This window comes from Cyphomyrmex costatus, unplaced genomic scaffold (assembly GCF_001594065.2).
Source record: "Cyphomyrmex costatus isolate MS0001 unplaced genomic scaffold, Ccosl1.0 scaffold18, whole genome shotgun sequence".
Classification (NCBI taxonomy): domain Eukaryota; kingdom Metazoa; phylum Arthropoda; class Insecta; order Hymenoptera; family Formicidae; genus Cyphomyrmex; species Cyphomyrmex costatus.
In genome coordinates, this window is record NW_017275824.1 from 2,490,266 (window position 1) to 2,508,794 (window position 18,529).

Sequence of the window (18,529 nt, forward strand, 5' to 3'; positions counted from 1 at the left end):
CCCAGGATATATATGTTCATACGATATCTCTTCACTCATTAAAATGATATTACCTTCATCATTCATAACAAATATTCATAAACGAGTGTAATTTTGTTTCAAAAGATTTGACAATAGTATTTCTAAATTATTTTCAGATATATAAAAACTCTAAAAATATAATCAATATTTTACATTTAGAGAAATAATCGATTTCACAATTCTTGTATTTATGAAAAACCACCTAGTCATATGTGAAACTTGCTAGTCATAACTTGCCTGATTATTTTATAAAAGTTTCTGCGAATTATTCAATTATTTTACATAGCTATATGTATATCTATATGTGTATATTTATACCTATATATTGAAGGACAAGTGATCTTTAATAATAAAAAAGTTATGAGTGTCAGATCTTTCCTGCTTATAATACAAATAATGGAAAAAATAATAAAGGTCTTATTTTTGCAATGGAAATTATTAAAGTTATTATTTTATTCACATTGTATTTATTTATGTTTTAATAATTTTTGGTTTTCAAGAATTTGAAATTTAAAGTTTAGAGTATTCTTAAAATCGCGGTTTTTTATATTCTTGAAAATTTTCGTTTTACATTTGAAAAATATGTATATTTTATATTATATATATACATTTAAATAAATATATTAATTTTATACGAAATTTCTTTTTTAATATTATTATTATTATAATTTCTGGTTAAACTTTTTAGTTGTGTACTCTTAATTTTTTAAAATACGTACAGGATCTATTAATTTTCAAAGATCTACTTCAATTTTTGTTTGGAACTTATGCTTATTGTAGTAACAATAAGTACATAACTTTATATATTAGTGATATATCAAAGAATGTAGATTTATTAAATATTCTTATCTTCTATTTGATAAATGAGATTAAAACAAGAAATATATAAAAGACGAACTTTGTAAAAAAATTTATTCAGAGTGTACAAATAAAAAATTCTAAAGTTTTCAAACTATTAATAATATGTCTTAACCACATAATATACAATATTACAAATTATTATAATTCTCAGCGTTCAAACGTGTAGAGTCACGAAATATTTAGGTTGTGTTCGAAAATTGATTGCCAGTACTGAAAATCTGTAGTGCACGTAACGTAAACTATAGCTTTAAATCTTTAGTGCTGGCAATAAATTTAGAAGACAGCCTTAGTCGAAACATCGGAAGATCGACTTTTTATTCAAAAGGAAGACATGCATAGCACACGTAATTATTTTCCCTAAAGCAAGTATATTATTAAACAAGTAAACTAATTATCGAAAGTGCGAATATCAGATTTATAGCCTAGTTATTGCGTTAAATCTGAAAAAACTTCGCGTTCATGTCTAAATAAATATTATGCGTGTTTATGCAATAAACTATTTTAGCAAAATACAGTAAAGTATCAATGAATCAACGATGTGTAAGAATAAAGATTAATTTGTGTATACATATTATTCCGCAAAGTTTTCCTTGTTTAACCGAATAACGTTTTATATAAAAATCATAGCAAACTCATGCAGACTTTTCTACTTCATGAATTTAACACAACCGTTGATTTAAATCATCCAAAATGCATATATCATTACATGTCTGCGTCTTGCATTTACATTTTACATTTATATATGCTAAGAATACATATTTTGATAAGTCCCTAAAATGTGTGTGTGTGTGTGTGTTGTGTGCGTGTGTGTGTGTGTGTGTGTGTGTGTGATATACTAAATTTAAATAAAATTTATTAATATAAGTAACAGAAAAATTTGTTCCAATAAAAAAGTTCAATAGTAAAGATAAAATTATCTATCAATTGTACGTTTAAACCATTGTATACAATAATCACAATAATTACAATTTTTATTTCGCAGAAAATTACTCGAAATAAACTCTTTTTTTTATTGCAAATAATCATAATTTATAACGACTTCAATCACTAATAAACTAGTAAAATTTCTGTCTCCTCTGATAACAGTGATAAGTCATTTTAATGTTACGATTTGTTTTCGATCATCCATTTCGTTGCAAAGAGTTTCTCTATAACTTATTTATATTTAAAATGATATATAGATTAATAATTTGAACTTATAGATTATTACAAATCACAAATAATTATAAACATATTGCATTGCTGGTCAAAATATAAATTAATCGTTATAAAGGAAATAACTCCTGTAATTACATCTAATATCTATCTTTTATAAAAATATAATGTCTTAGAGTACCCAGATAAGAGTTTTTTTACTATTTTGATCGTATCGTATGAAAGGCCAGATAATTAAGGCATAATCTCTTAAAATCAATAATTACATTTTTCAACTCGCATATATCTGAACATATTCCGTTATTTTTTTATATTTTTTAACACAATCGTAAATTCGATGGGGCACTCAAGCGATAAAATGTGATAATAAAAGAGATCATAAATCTGATCAAAACGATCACAGTACGGAATAAAAGTTTCGCAACATATACATTTCGAGGGAAAAAAAATTTTAAAATGCTGAGATACGAAAAGAAACGGTACGATATATACGCGCAGCGTCAACTATAGTGACAGTTTCTAAGCGCTACTATTTCTCTATCACAAACAATTTTCAACATCAAATCCCCATCCGTTCTATGTACAAATCTGTGCGTATACTTAGCACGACAAGTAATATATTTCAATCTATAACATACGCTACTATGAATTGAACAACGCTATAAACTATCGACAAAACTATGAATCCCGCGATGCGTAGAGGGCTCGAGTCATGGGCTTCCAATTGCTAACTATTAAAAAGGTATATATCATCGGTATTCTATCGGAATATCTATAGACCTCTATCTTCAAAGTCCGGACATACACCAAATATTGCCAACTAAGATATCCTTATACTCCAAAGTTTGTGCGTTTCTCTATTACATAAAAAAACACTTGAAATCAGATGTTTTTCTTGTTTTTGCATCTTATATTACATCTATTCCGTCGAATGTAAGTAAATTAAGACGCGTCATGCCTTCGTAAGATACTTTTCATTTAGCTGCCATTATAAGAATATTAATAACAGTGATCTCTAATTTCCCTTTGTAATAATAATAAATCCCAAAATTACACAAACAAGTAAATAATGTTTTATAGTGCCATGAATATAGAGCTAATTCTTGGTGTAAGCGAAGAACACCTTGTTTCAATGGTGACATAAGTCAACTTTTGAAAATCTTATGAATCCTTAATAGAAAAATATATTATAATTTATACACAAATTAATAATATTTTATCTTGTTTATCTCATTTCTTTTTACTGTAAAATTTTCTGATATCGTATGCAAAGTCATATATCGATTGATTACTTCTTTAAAGAATCAAACTTGTATTTCAAAATTTGATTTACGTCACTTTTAAAACGAACGTCTTTAGTGCTGTTTTCTCTTAGTGCTGTTGCACGAGAGTGGGCCCGTTTCCGGGATTTCTCCAAGGATCCGGTTTATCGAAGTGCGCGGGAACGGTTATTAGAGCATCCGCAGCAGTACGATCACCGCTGCAGTTCTGCGGCTTGACGCGAGTCGTGTTTACACACTCGATCGGCAACTTGAAAAACTCGAGCTTGTAATTGTAACCCTGGCTGGAAATGCGGATTATTGTGTGTAGCGGCACCTCCATGTAGGGCAGCTCTTCGGGCTTCTTATCAAGGAAAAATCCGATGATGCAGCGCAATATCGCTTGATGTGACACCACGAGAACATTGTCAGAACACTGCAACTCGGCAATCACCGGCTCGACACGTAGCATCGCGTCGATGTAACTCTCGCCCCACGGATAGCGATAACGCAGCTTATCTTGATCGCGCCAAGCAAACTCCTACCGTAAAATTATAAATAGACTTGATATAGCGTTGTTACAGTTATATCTCGCATGATTAGAGATTATTTTCAATAAAAAATTGATTGCTTGAACTTCATTCCAAATTGAATCACGTATGACTCGAAATTCGAATATTTTTAGCTGAAAATCGATGTTCTGCTTGAGTTTACTTAAAAATAACAATTACCTGCGGATATTGCTCCTGCATCTCTTCGTAAGAGAGACCCTCGCACACTCCCGCGTGAAGTTCATTTAAAGCGGCTATGTGTTCTCGAGGGGCTTCGATGCCACGCACCGTTGCGATCGTTCTACGGAGGCGACTGGTGAGAATCCGAAGATCGGGAACGCGCATGGCGTTGAACTTGTTTGATAAGGCTTGAGCATAACGCTCACCTCTCGTGCTTAATACCGCATCGCCACCGATTTTACCAACTACGTTGTACTCGCTTTCGCCATGCTACAATATATAATACACAAATGTAAACTGAAAGATCCTAAAATGCAAAGTAAAATAAAAAACGAAGTTTTTACGAGCAGTAGCGATAAAATACATAATTATGCATAAATATATGGAATATATAATTAATTCAAGAAACTACGCGATTTGAGAATTACCTCTTTGTTTTGATTCGTTATTAATCGTCGACGTGACATGTAACTTTATCAGGACGAGAAGCAATGAACTAAGAGTATCAGGTTGCTTCTCGTCGTAATGAAATAAACTGCAATGTTGTGACGAAACGTTGACATTTAACAATGTCAGGAGACACGGTAGTGTCTCGGTGCTAAAAGATAGGCTCAGCGATATTAAAAAAAACACGAAGAAAACCACAAACTGCGTAGCTTTTTTGAAGGAAATATCTAAAGAAGCCTCAAAAGTATTACATAATTATTCTTTGGCCATTTATTACAATGTATAAAAATATTTATCATAAAGAATAAAAAAATTTGAACTGTTTACCCTCGAGAAGTAAAGAGTGTGAGGTTTGAGGCTGATATCTCCAAGGTAGCCAAGCACGCTGGTTTCAATGTGACCGGATACTTTGCAGGTCTCGATATCCATGGTAGAAGTATTGATTTTGATCCTGGGGTAAGTTTTATCGTTCATAGGTTCGTATATTCCAGTGTAAAAAGCGATTTTTGAGCGCAGATCTTCCGCGGCCAAAGCGGTGTCTACCCCTGTATAGTCGGCGCAATGTCTTATGATCTCCTGTTGGTTGTACTCCAAGACTTCCGGATCATCGCAGACGCATTCGATAAAGAGAACGCGATAACCAAGTTGACCGGAGAAGTAATCATAGACCTCCGTGCGTTGCGTACGCGTGATGAGCATAGCGTCCAAGATCTTAAAACAAGGAGAAGGAAAATATAGCTGTGCGTTATTGTAAGTGAAGCCACCCAGTGACGGTTCGTCTAATCAATTGTCATTATAGATACAGAAAAGTAATCAGAGAAATGCTCTCGAGTAGGATACAGATAGATCAGTATTATAGGTACTCTCTGTCATAACAGAGAAAATTACATTCAAGATATTTTCTCCTTACAATCGCAATCTCACGAAGAAACTTTTAACGTTTTAGTACTTACTGCTACAGTATTTCCAGATGCGAGCCATGCTGCGCAATCCTGCATAGTATCTCTCTGAGCAAGAGCTATTAACGCGTTTTTCGCCGCATTATCTAACCGAAAGAGTTCTTGAGATATATGAGGTTCGAATCGCTTCCTTCGGTAATCACTCACACGAAACACTGGAATAAAATTTATGGAATATTGTAATTCTTCCTGATTTAATCCTTTGTACGTTTAATTGAGAATGAAGTAACGATTTTATAATAAATCTTTATGGATTGAACGGATTTAATAAATATTCATTTTAAGCCATTAAACATATACTTACCTTTTGTAGCTACGCCATTCCAAATGAGTCTTCGAGCAAGGCTCTGTCCAATCTGGCTTTTTCCACGAGCCGGTAGACCGCAAGTAGCTATGACAACTCCCGCGAATTTGTGCGATGACTTTGATAGACCTGAGATTCTTGCTGCGGCCTTCTCTTTGCCAGAGTCTAAGAATGAAGATAATAAGGCATTTAAAACTCTATTTGCACTTAGGCACTTTATGCATATGCTATCTCGAATTTAATACAATAATTGAAAATTATCTCTTATGGCAACTATGATGTAAATTTTCAAACATATTTCTCTCATATGTATATACGAATATAAAAATTTATTTCGATTTATTATGTATTTATAATTTATAACGGTAAGGATAAAATTTAATTAAGTATATTAAAATATATATCTCAGTGCTTATCTAACAATATTATAATATTATGTATTATAATCGTATAAAGCATAAAAACGTCACATTTTGTTTTCAATTAATTTTTCTCAAAAAATTTATCCGGAAATAATATGACATGTATTTATAAAATGTGTTTTCCCATCTACAATGTTTGTCTTGAAATGTCGTCAATAAAATTTTTGAGAATTACAGGATAATAACTAAATATAATGTTATTAGTCAGAGTTTCTTTGAACGAAGCATTTTGTTATAGTGTGAATATTTTGGCAATATATCTAGACACGCGTGGTGCTTTGTACAGACGCAAGCAGTAGTAACATGAGAATGGTATATACAGTATAACATGACTTTGGACTGAGAGAGACAGTAACGTAATACTAAAAGCGCTTCTTTGAAAATAACAGTGGTCGTAAAATGTTCATGTCAGCTACAGAAATGGATAAACTGCACAGAAATTACGCAAATACATTCGAACTGCTACGTAGAATATTATGCATTATGTATTAACCTGAATTTTTATGATGCATTATATATATATCTGCAAAAAACATCTAATTTGTACGAAGAACTTTATGAGCACGCGTGTGTAATGAAATATACATATTGTTAGATACGTGCAGATAAACAATTTCGCACTATGGTAAACTACTTCACTGCATTGATAAATGCTATACGCGTTTATAAAAAAAAAAATGATTTAATAATTCGGAATTATAAATTGATAAAGTATTTATAAATACAAAAACGGGGCAATCAATTTTTTTATCAGTATGGTAATTACAACGAGTAAGAAGTTAGAAAACGCACAACAAAAATACTCAATTCAAATGTTTAATGTATGATGACATATAAAAATTTATTACATATCTAAACAATAAGCAATTTTTATAGAAAATATATGTGTATTGTTTCAATTAAAATGTGCACACATATATGGAAAACGAATATTTTTATAATTTTTAAATAATATTTTATAATTAAATATATTTTTTTAAATATACATTCTCTCTTATAATCTCGTAACATTTCGTTCATATCATATTTTTGCTATTTAATCAATTTTATAGCAATTTTAAAATTATCAGTGAATAACAATTTTATGTATAAAGCGCGTATAAATTATCTAGCCTATATTTTTCAGAAGTATAAAAATTAAAAATTGACAAAAGCGACTGATTGAAGCAATATTTGATCAAATGATCGAAATTTGATTATTTTAAAGAAACTTAGCATAAAGATGTATACTATGACGTCGAACGAACGGGCAATGAAATCTATGTATATGATGCCTCGTGCCTCACTAGGAATGGGTTTTATATTTAGATTTGTAAAACGTGTGCACTGGCTTTGTTTCGGCTTCTCCACGCGTTACTGAAGCCAACGATAATTTACCTTTTAAATGCAATAAATTTCTAATTATTCTTAGCAAGAGCAATATAATTTTTCTGACTTTAAATTTTATAGACATAATGTATGTACTATATTACCACTATCGTGTATTTTTTGAATTAGTATTTTGAATGCATAATTATATTAATTAAACTATATAAACGTGTAATTAATACACTAACTTGTTACCTTTATTAAATAATAATTATTAAAATTATTATTGAAATTCAAGCCAAAAAAACGGAAATAGTGATAGCTTAAGAAAAAATTCAAAAAATATGAAACACTTGTATCTACTCAGCTTAAAGCATTACATGATAAGCTTATCTTTCTAGCCCATATCTAAATTCAAATTGATAATACATGTACATAATAACTATTTCGTGTATTGAGATTTATATTATCTAATCAGCGCTATCAACAGTACAAAAATGTATACATTAAATTATTATATGCATAGCGTTTGAGATAATTTGTTATTCTCATATGGATGTATGTGTTAAAAAGTTTAATACATTTTTTAATCAATGTAACAATCATTTTTTTGTTACAATTTCAGAAATTTTTTCTCTCTCTCTCCCTCTCTCTTATAATATTTAATATTTAAAAAACATTATTAAATTAAATATGAAAAATTAGAAATAACTTTACCAATAAAAATCTTATCAAATCAATTTCAAATATACACTTACATTATTTTAGTAGAAATTTGATTCTTTAGTATGTTTTTTATGAGAATTAATATTATTCATTATAAAATTACGATGTTTAGTTTTCTATATATCTACTTATAATTATATTGTTTCTCTTATATTTACTAAAAACTTTTTAATTGCAAGAATAGTAACAGTTCTGAAATTTCTTGTACATATATAACTTAGGATAGATAAGAGACGAATATGTTTCTTGACGTGATGATAATTCTCAATGCCAAAGTGATAAATTGAAGACACGTTTCACACAGTGTAGATAGGTATTTATCGTCTCAACAGATGATATTTACAGACACATAATATTTAGCTTTTAGAAGGAAAAAAGTCTCTCGACGGTATGTCTTTTCTACCCAATTCAATATGTAAAGATATATTATTTATTATATATAAGTTTTAATATTTTATTTACTTTACAAAAACATGGTGTATTTCGATTTACGTACGCATTTTAATTAATGTATATACGATATTTTACATGATCAAAGTACTCATGGTTCTTATTAAACAAATTTTCTATAAATTTTATATTTTTTGTATTACATATATTTTCATGTTCATTTTTTTATTTAAAATGGATAATAATTGATAATAATTCAACTAAAAGTAAGACTGCACATATAAAAATTGAACGTCATAGAGCAGAATGTGATAACAAGTAAGAATTGCCATTGCATACAATTTTTTCATTAAAAAAATCTTTCGTAATATATTTCAATTTTATACTCAATTTTATCTTCCATAATACTTTATATCGATTATTTCACAGAATTATGTTCCATGACGGAACTGTAAAAATTCATTATTGCGTATAACAATGACGTTTGTAATACGAGAACAGTGTCGCAAATAAAAGTGCGGATGTTGTAATAAAAATGAAATACACATTGATAGTACAATGCTTGTGCGTACTTCAGTTTGCATTAACAAATTTGATAAAGAGAAAATCTGAACTTGTGCGTAAACACCGAAATATTAATTGTCCGTTCACGTGTCGATGATTTGTCCCGTTGTGCATAAGGTAATGAAAATGATGACGATTAAATGGATCGTATTTATACATTTATTTATATCCTTTATAATTTTAGCCAGCCACCTTCTTTCGTGCACAGGAAATATAATGACAATATAATATAAACTTATACATATTTTGCACATCTTAATGACACGAAATATTTACTGCTATTAATTTTACGCTGAAAATAACGAATGAAGAAGCGTAAATGTAAGATGAACAGGACGGGTATTGCGATAGCGAAGACGGCGACCTCAATATGCGAGTTGTTGTTTTCCTTTCACTTTTCATTTCCTCTGAATTTCATTAAACCGGCTTCTAATACAATGTAAGAAAAATTCACAGGTGGTCTATAGAGAATATATTATCTATATGATATGTTGTATGCGTGTTCATGTTTTATAAAATGGAAACGAAATGAAAACGTATAAATTTCAAGTTTCTCTTGTTCTACCTCATGCGGCCAATGTTTGTTTAAAATGCTATTAAAATGAATCAGCCAATGTTGATTGTAACAATAAGCAAACAAATGCACATGCATAAGTTCTAATAAAAACTAGTTGATATGTAAACCTCTGTTATTATCAAGCTATTAAAATAATTGTATTAATTACACTGCACAATAATATCACAGATAATTTATCGAGGAAATTATGCTAGCATTTTTTTACAGGACAATTACAAAATAGACAGACAAATTGTCTGATTGATAATTCGGAGAATACACTTATTCTTTAATTTCTTTAAATACTTTGATAGATTTGGACATATAATACAGTATACAATATAAATTTAAGATAAATTATATGATATATAGTAATAGGACAACATTATTAAGACTGTGACTTTTGCTACGGGTTTATTTAAGATTATTTTCGTTTCTTTCGAAGATTACATAACTAGATACTACCGCATGCAACCAAGAACCTGATGTATGTTCGAATTACATATCTTACTATATGTATCCGCTGTGCAAAGCACTTTGACAACTCAGTTATGTTAATTGTATACAATAGATAAGCACCTTTATTTTCTCAACATGAAATCAAATATTTAAAAGTAGTGACGTAAAAGAAGACGATATATATGTATGTGTATTACGTAAGCAGACGTCTTACAACCCCTTAAAGCCCTCTGGTCATCATGAAGCAACTCACCCCACGCGAAACTTTACCTTGACGCTGTTCTTCCGCATTAGGGGCCATGATGGTTGTGGTGTCAGCGTTCAAGGGTGTCCCCGTGTTAGACGTCTGCCTCACGGCGAGATCGTTGTTTTTCTCCTGCAGAAGGCCGGCTTGCAGGGCCAGTTTTCTAACAGCGAGGCAATAACCCAGTAACGGAGTCGCTAACAGATCAAAACATGCGGCGACCCAGGGCATAACCGAGAGACCCGTAGGGAGAGCAACCGGTCTTTCCGGGGATTCGGCTTTCCCTTTCCTTCTCTCTCCCTTTTGATGACGACGGAATTATTGTGGATTAACAGCGGGGGTGCTCGGAGCAAAAGGAAACCCGACGTTGGAGCTAGTCGCTCCAAAATAAAAAAAAAAACCGCCAACGAGCGAGAGCAGCTTCTACTCTATCGCGCGAATACTCTATCTTGCGAATTGTCGCTTCAACCTGGCTGGATATGCCGCTTCTCGCGTCTCTACTTCCTGGTTAAGCTCCCCCCGGCTAAAGCTCTTCCGAGAAGTGATCGCTGCTCGTGTGCCGTATTATAGATAGCAAATCCTCCCTCATTCCAATTTGCTTTATCCTCACTTCCGGAGCCAGTTTGCGGGCTTCCTTGGGATCTGTCAGAGAAAAGGCCAGATGTCTAGCTCGCAGCGTGCTGAGCGATTCCCTTTCGCCTGTGCCCGTTTCACTCGCTGCTATTAACGATAATGTTGCCGTTGCTGCTAATGTCGTTGCTCGTTGGCGACAGTGCGCGCGCGCAAACAAATACACCCGTTGTAAATTTACATAGTAATAGCGGCGCCTAGCTCCAATCTCACCGACCGCTTTTCCGCTCCAAGATTCTAGGCTTTACGTCGACTGTTGCGATCACTCTTATATTCCTTTACTATCGTGATTTCTTTTCCTCCCGTTCCTATACACACTCCTCTTCGGCGAAACTCCGATCGATATGCTATCGACGTGCTATCGACGTAGGCGTTTATAACCAACCAGTTCTAGAAATTTTAACTGATGATTTTTCCAAGACTTTTAGTAGACTCCTCGAATTCTTCAGCTTCGGCTTCTTCTTTCAACTATAACACGTTCTATCACGGAGGTGATGCAAGTGTAAATTCGTCGACGGACGAGAATAGACTCCGTTCTCTGCTGATGCGACCGGTCGATAGATGCGTACTTCTCGGCTCTCCGACGACTAGTAGGTCTGGTTCCACCGCGGCTTTAAGCAGCATCGACCAGAACCCACGAGTGAACAACACCGTTGTACGAGCCAATGGAGAGACAGCTAGCCCCTCTAACCACAATGTCGCACAAACTTGCGCGCGAACATGTGGCTTTCCTCGAATCGGATATTCATCGTAAAAATTACAAACAATGAAAATTCACTAATGTGAACTTCTCGCAAGGTCATCATAAAGTATTTAAAAAAATGTCTTATCTTCCATCTGTGAAGTTACTCTCTTTCGTTGACCTTTTATTACTGCGAGTATTCCTACAACTATATCTCATTAATGGTCTACTATATATTGTATATAACATAAACTTTCGTTAACAGAAATGATTTACTTAAGTATTTTTTAAACGAAATTTTTATTCAATTCCTTGCTACCGCAAACTCGACAACTTATGCTATTAACGATGCTCTAATACATATTTGATTAGCATAAAAACTGCATACATTACGCACGCTTGATGAAACCAGCTCGGATTTTTCTTGGCGAATCATACGTCCAAAGTCCACGGTTGTTTTTCCTATTTTCACGTAATCGTTTGGCAAACGACCATCCATGGCGCGTGTATTCGGCGTCATTGAGTTAAATGAAGAGATGCCGGATCACTAATGTCCTGACCCGCTGGGTTACATCACGTACGCCAATATATGGAGCAACTTGTTCGTATAGACAAAACTGAACTTTGGAACCTGTTTCGGTGACGCGTCAAAATAACCATTAACTGAAGGAAAATGGCTCTTACCAAGAAAATCCTTTACGTACGTATTATAAATTAATATTAGAACGCTGAAATATATACCTGTGCATGCGTATACACATATAAAAATACACATGTAAAAATATCGCTTTTTGTAAATATTCTCATGAAATAATGATTAAAATTTTGTATAAAATATAGAATAATTTTTTGAAATAAGTATTGTTTGCAAATTAGCTATAAATAAATATGTCAAGACGTTAAAGCGTATGAAACAATTTAATTAAAAATATAATAAACGATTTAATTAATAATTTAATATTATAATTAAGGAAATAAGATAAATCGTGTTTCGTAAAGCTTGCTTAATAATTAATAAAAACTATTCAACATTATATTCGTACTTAAATTTCATACTTTTATTATGTTTTACGAGTATTTATGTTTTTCTGTACATAAATTTTTATTATAAAATTTTCTGAAATTATGGTAATACATATTTTTCGTAAAATTAATCTAAATCTTTTAGAAATTAACAAATAAAGAATACCTAAGTATATCTTATTTACAATAATATTTTTGTAAATTATGACGCCCGTGGCATTAAATTTTTCTCTATACCTACGTAAATAAACGTCACATATGTAGTTTATGAGATGATAAGGGGAAAGTACATCAAACTTGTATCTACACGTGATAAGTGCTTCTCATTTACGTGATAGAGGTCATACATGATTAACTTTACAAAACAAATTTATAAAACTGCAAAGTAGCAACTTGTTTCGAAATGCTTAATAAAGGCAGATTTTATTCATCAACACATATTGTAAAAATAAATAAAATTTGATTGTTTTATGTATAAAAATACAATTTTTAATCATAGAAAAATTATCCTAAAAAATTTACCATATTTAAAAAAAAACAAAGAAAGAATATTTTATTTTCACAGAAAAGAAATTATGTGATGAAAATAATTAACATATATATATGTTCTATGTATTAGTTGAAATATAAAATTCTAGATAAAGCGACGTTATATAAAAACTCATTTTCATTTGTACATACAATCCCTCACATTCTCGTTAACCTTTAACTCACGAGAGTTTATTGATACAATGTGCGTAATATATATTAGTCAATGGTCAATTTGAATTCCAGCATTGTCAACGTACCGGGAAATAAGTGGGAGGTCAGGTCTGTACTCTGTAGACAGTGTCCCTAAGCAGATTCTTAAATTATATATCTGAGAAAATAATAAAATATGTATTGTACTTGGTGTATTCATATGTATGTACATGTATGTATATACTTAAGGAAACATGGCTTTATTATGAATCATTGATTTATTGGATCAGCTACTTAGATACGTTATTAAAACAAGAAAAGTTCATATATATTTCTAGCATAAGTATGAAAACATTTCTCAATGAGTAGACAGAATGGAAATTCCAGTGTGTAACTCTCTTTGAGACACATGAAACATTAACACAGTATATAAACTGGGGAAATACTCTCTGCTTTTACAATTTATACATTTTCAAGAATTAGCAAGATTAAATAAATTATTTTTCAAACAAATTTCTTTATAATTTAGTACACAATACAGAACATTTTAAATATAACAAGCTATACATATATATGATATTACGAGTAGATGTTTCATCTACAATTTCTTTAATTTTTATTGTATTATATTTTAAACACAAATTAGATATGTAATATCCAGATTGAAAATAGGGGAATGTTACAAATTTATCATAGAATTAATCAATAGCGTTTAATTTGTTATCAAAAAATGTATATTTGGAGGGAGAAATAGGTTGTCCCTGTTATCTTTGGCTTAACTTCAGATCAAAACTATCAAGGCTCGTTATTGACGAACTCTATTTTAAAATGATTGTCACCGCGAATATTTATGTATATATACAGGCCTGCAGTCACTAATGTCCATTAACTACAATACAACAGAGTCTCTATAGAATAAAGGCTGAAATAAAAGATCGCATTCGACCATTGTTCTCAAAAAATATTCGTGAAACTAAAGTATGAATCAAAATAATAGATCTATCATATAAGAAAAAGATTATACATAAATGCTTTATTAATAAAAATTATGATTAAAAAATAATCAATTTTATATTTTAGATTTATTTATATTTTAATTTAAAAAAATTGAGTAAAAATATTCATACAATATACTCTGAATTAAAATCATTGAAAATCAGGAATTCATGTAATTTGTACTGATGCAAAAGTATTTTTCGTTATATTATTACATTTAGAAAAATCTATATGTATCTTTCTCTCTCTTTGGTATCCTCAACCTTTTAAAAAAATGTCTTATTTAAGAAATATATCAATTTAAAAAAAAAATCATTTCTGTTCTTGTATATAGGATACACTACTACATGTTATGACTCGCAAGATTGTTGCTGAATATAACATTTGATGTAAGGCTGTAAAAGCTTTTAGATTGTAAAATAAAGAAGATAAAATTATAAAGATAAAAGTTAATACAAATGCAACAATAGCAGTATTTATTATGTAATGTACAATTATAGTATCATTAAGAGGGTATACTACCTTTGAGAAAAAAAAATCGATTTTTTTTATTTGCTTAAACGATTCTTTAAAGTGTCAAGAATATAATTTCATTCGTTAGAATGGGTTCTGAAAAGCTGTTTATGAGTAAAATAGCCGATTTTGTACAAAACATCTTAGAGCGCTGTAAACACCCCTAAGCGCTCTCGAAGCAGCTCGGGAAAATCGCAGACAAGTCATCTCGAAAGCTGACAGATAAAAAGGATTAATTTAGGAGGGCAACTGTATGACCCAGGCATTGCCGATTAAAGGTGAGTTCTAAATATTTATAAGTTTTCTTTTTGCAAAACTTTAAACACGATTTTCTCGAAAGAGTATTTTTCAAATTGGCGTGCAGCGTATCTCCCGCAATTTACATCCGATTAACTTGAAATAAAGCTTAAAACATTCGTAATTAAACATTCTATGGAAGTACGTAGCCGATTTTTGATACAAGTTTTAGATTTCTTTGGGTACCCGTTTTGTGCACGAATTTTTAATGAAAAATTTGATCTTTTTATTCCACTAAACGTAAATTACTCAAAAATTAATTCTTTCCAAAAATACTACGTATTTCCCTAAAAAAACATTAGAGAATATTTTTTTTATTTTTTGTTCTAGATTAAATCGTTCAACCTATAGCGTGCACGCCAATTAGGAGTTCTCATTATGCACGATCACCTTTGGCATCATCTACAGAGAATTGAGTCTAATATTTTTGCTCAAAAAATTAGTTCTTCAACTTTAAACTACAATAAATCCAACCCTTAAACCCATTTTTAGTTTTGTCTATTCTTTCTGCCTGAAAAAAATTCCTGAAAAATCTATTTTTTCTGTGTAAAAGGTGGTATACTCCCTTAAAGAATGGGAGACGCGATTAATGTAACCGCACGTCACAATAAATATATGTACATATATTATTTAGAAAATTCCAATTGAATGCGCAAGACCTGCGTAAATATGCAACGTTGTTGCGCCGATGAAAAAGGTAGTGATCGCTTTAATAATAAGTGTTGACCATGGACCAGCTAATAAAAAGGATGAAAGAATGTCTAGTATGAGTGGCCTGTATACTATAAGTATAAGCATACTAACTACTATAGGAACTAAACTACGACGTAAATCATGTCTAGACCACAACCAAACCAATGTTGCGGTTGTTATGTGCTGCACCTGTTAAGAAGAAATCATAAACTTAAATTTTCTTGCATTTGTCAATTTTTCATTATAAAGCATAAAGATTACGAATTTTTACCAAATTGATATTTGATTCAAGACTCTTTTGAATGTATTTCCAATCAAACTCAGCACCACGTGCTCCAACCCAGAGCAACAAGAATCTTGTAAGCAGCACTTCAGCTCCTGCCCAACCTATACCAGCAGTTAATACCTTGGCATGACCTTTGCCAGGTATACTATTTAGTACTAACAAAATTCCTACCAAGTCTGCCAGATCAATGGATGACTTTAAAAATTCCTAAAAAATATTTTTTTATTTAAAAAAGGATGCAAACATTTATAGTAGAAAGTAAGAATAAATTAGAATCGTTATATCTACATACTTTTAGACAATATAAAATAAATGTGATAGAATGGCCATGTTCGAAGCTGGACAAAACTATTAGCCTGCTTGCCGAGTGATTGATTGTGATTTATTAGATTTATAAGTACCCAGTCAATCAGGTCTGTTGAAAACAAAATTTGTTAAATGCTTGATATACACAAATATTGTCAACAAATAGGCACTAAATTTGATGCAAATTCTGTTATATTCGATAATATCAGCAATTTGGTGACATACATAGTATACAAAAATTTTAAAATCTGTTAACATAATCTATATGTCAGCAATAAGCTCATATTTTATTAACCAAGTTTGCTCCCAAAAAATCACACTTTGAAAGAGCTAGGGAATTGCTCAAGAAAATTCGCCAACTTGTCTTCTTATACAGAACTTCAAGATGTTTTTTTTTATAAATATATTTATCTCAGGGTACATGTAAGGAAAGATCAATTTAAATAAAAATGATCGATCTTTTACTCAGTTTTTGTTACCAATTTGCTGTCAAATTATGTTAGTAAATTTTTTTACATAGATGTGCTAACATTTTGTCGACATCATCTGATAAATCATATTTTATATTAAATTTGTATTCTTCTTACCAATAAAATTTGTAACAAGATTTTGCGAGACCTATTTTTCGAAGGACTTGACTACCTGTCTCCAACATTCAACAGAGAAGTAAAATTATCAAGGCATAAATGTGCAAAAAAATACACAATAGATTTTGTCAGAAATTAAAAAAAAATTTGAAAATGATGCAATACCAACAATGCAAAACACATTTGCCTCAGCTGAATCATCAAATCAGACTGTAAACTTGCTACCTGATTATGGTGACATGACACTTGATGCTAACTTGATGATAAATTTGCTGTCAATTTGTTCATCAGATAAAAACGAATTATGCTTAATTGTTCGACGAACAGGCTAACTGCTTTGTCAGTTTAAACACATTAAGGGCCAACCTTCGGGTTCCACCTTCGGGTAAATTTTACCTGTTAGGTAAATGTGGCGATCCATGCATGTGATTGGGTAATCTTGCTATTTACCTAACAGATAAAATTTATAAAAAGATGGAACAATCGGCCCTAAATTTTAATAATTATTGCAAAGAGAAAATATATCTAATAACACATACTCCAAAGATATCAAAACAGTCATCTCCTACATTGTCAGCGGTTGGAAAAAATGTTGCAAGTGCCAGCATTTTTACGAGTTGTGTGAATATGTAAATACCACCGGCTTGATTGCATTTCCAGAAGGCACCATACTCCGATCTGAAAAGATTTTCTTTCACATGTATCCCTTAAAAAGAGGTTAGAGAATCGAGAATACAAGTACTTACAAGCCAGAATATTTGTAAGTTAAATAGTATGGTACATATACCAATGCCAAACAATTTCCGAAGTGATATAGCGTCATTTTTCAGTGATATTTAATTAATTTGTGATATTATTTAAGAAATGAATAAATTACAATGTGAAACTACAAACACATCATGACACACTACTACTTGACTAGACACTAGAGACGTAAAAACGTAGAGACACTGTTGTCTGTAATGGCAGAGACTCGGAGAGTAACAGGAGTGGACAACTGGACTTTTTATTTGTGCACCAAATCTCATAGGATAATGTCCACGTTATTGTGGTTCTCTTCCATACTATTACGTGATTAGACAAAGATAAAATAATCAGCTTCGATTGTTCCTTGTCTAACAGTATATAAAAAAGGCCAAGTGTTCACACACATACACACACACACACACACACACACACAATCTCAGTTTCTCTCTGCTACTACCTTGCATACAAAAGTTGACTAGAATCGGTTCGGATCGCGACATTCGCGACTCGTATTAGAGACTGCCTATTATTGACTACTATTACTTTACGGCACGTGATTACTCTTGTATTTTTTATAATTCTTTTTAGTTGCACGTTACAGTGAAATAGGATACATAATTAGGCATCAAAGAGAAAAGGAGAAAAGATAAAAAATATAATAAAGTTCGAAATTTCGAATAAC

General features: G+C 31.3%; 2 protein-coding genes across 2 annotated transcripts; both read right to left on the reverse strand.

The window, feature by feature from the left end:
* Positions 1–3,263: 3,263 nt before the first annotated feature.
* LOC108772134 (6-phosphofructo-2-kinase/fructose-2,6-bisphosphatase) lies at positions 3,264–11,606 on the reverse strand. The gene is made up of 6 exons (XM_018537593.1): positions 10,433–11,606; positions 5,738–5,902; positions 5,428–5,588; positions 4,802–5,185; positions 4,028–4,297; positions 3,264–3,837 (listed from the first exon to the last, which is right to left on the reverse strand). Exons 1-6 carry the CDS (start codon positions 10,635–10,637, stop codon positions 3,409–3,411), a joined length of 1,614 nt encoding a protein of 537 aa, XP_018393095.1. The 5' UTR covers positions 10,638–11,606; the 3' UTR covers positions 3,264–3,408.
* Positions 11,607–15,823: 4,217 nt separating this feature from the next.
* Positions 15,824–17,991, reverse strand: LOC108772167 (transmembrane protein 147). The gene is made up of 4 exons (XM_018537656.1): positions 17,847–17,991; positions 17,640–17,778; positions 16,193–16,414; positions 15,824–16,110 (listed from the first exon to the last, which is right to left on the reverse strand). Exons 1-4 carry the CDS (start codon positions 17,921–17,923, stop codon positions 15,859–15,861), a joined length of 690 nt encoding a protein of 229 aa, XP_018393158.1. The 5' UTR covers positions 17,924–17,991; the 3' UTR covers positions 15,824–15,858.
* Positions 17,992–18,529: the final 538 nt, after the last annotated feature.

What these genes read in the sequence shown, in the direction of transcription:
- LOC108772167 (XM_018537656.1), bottom strand. Translation starts at nt 17,923, where the DNA reads ATGACGCTATATCACTTCGGAAATTGTTTGGCATTGGTATATGTACCA. An exon ending in ACTGTTTTGATATCTTTGGA is followed by an intron (nt 16,415 to 17,639) that starts GTATGTGTTATT and finishes AATATTTTTTAG; the next exon opens with GAATTTTTAAAGTCATCCAT. An exon ending in TTGAATCAAATATCAATTTG is followed by an intron (nt 16,111 to 16,192) that starts GTAAAAATTCGT and finishes TCTTCTTAACAG; the next exon opens with GTGCAGCACATAACAACCGC.
- LOC108772134 (XM_018537593.1), bottom strand. Translation starts at nt 10,637, where the DNA reads ATGCCCTGGGTCGCCGCATGTTTTGATCTGTTAGCGACTCCGTTACTG. An exon ending in GAATGGCGTAGCTACAAAAG is followed by an intron (nt 5,589 to 5,737) that starts GTAAGTATATGT and finishes ATTTTATTCCAG; the next exon opens with TGTTTCGTGTGAGTGATTAC. An exon ending in CATCTGGAAATACTGTAGCA is followed by an intron (nt 5,186 to 5,427) that starts GTAAGTACTAAA and finishes CCTTGTTTTAAG; the next exon opens with ATCTTGGACGCTATGCTCAT.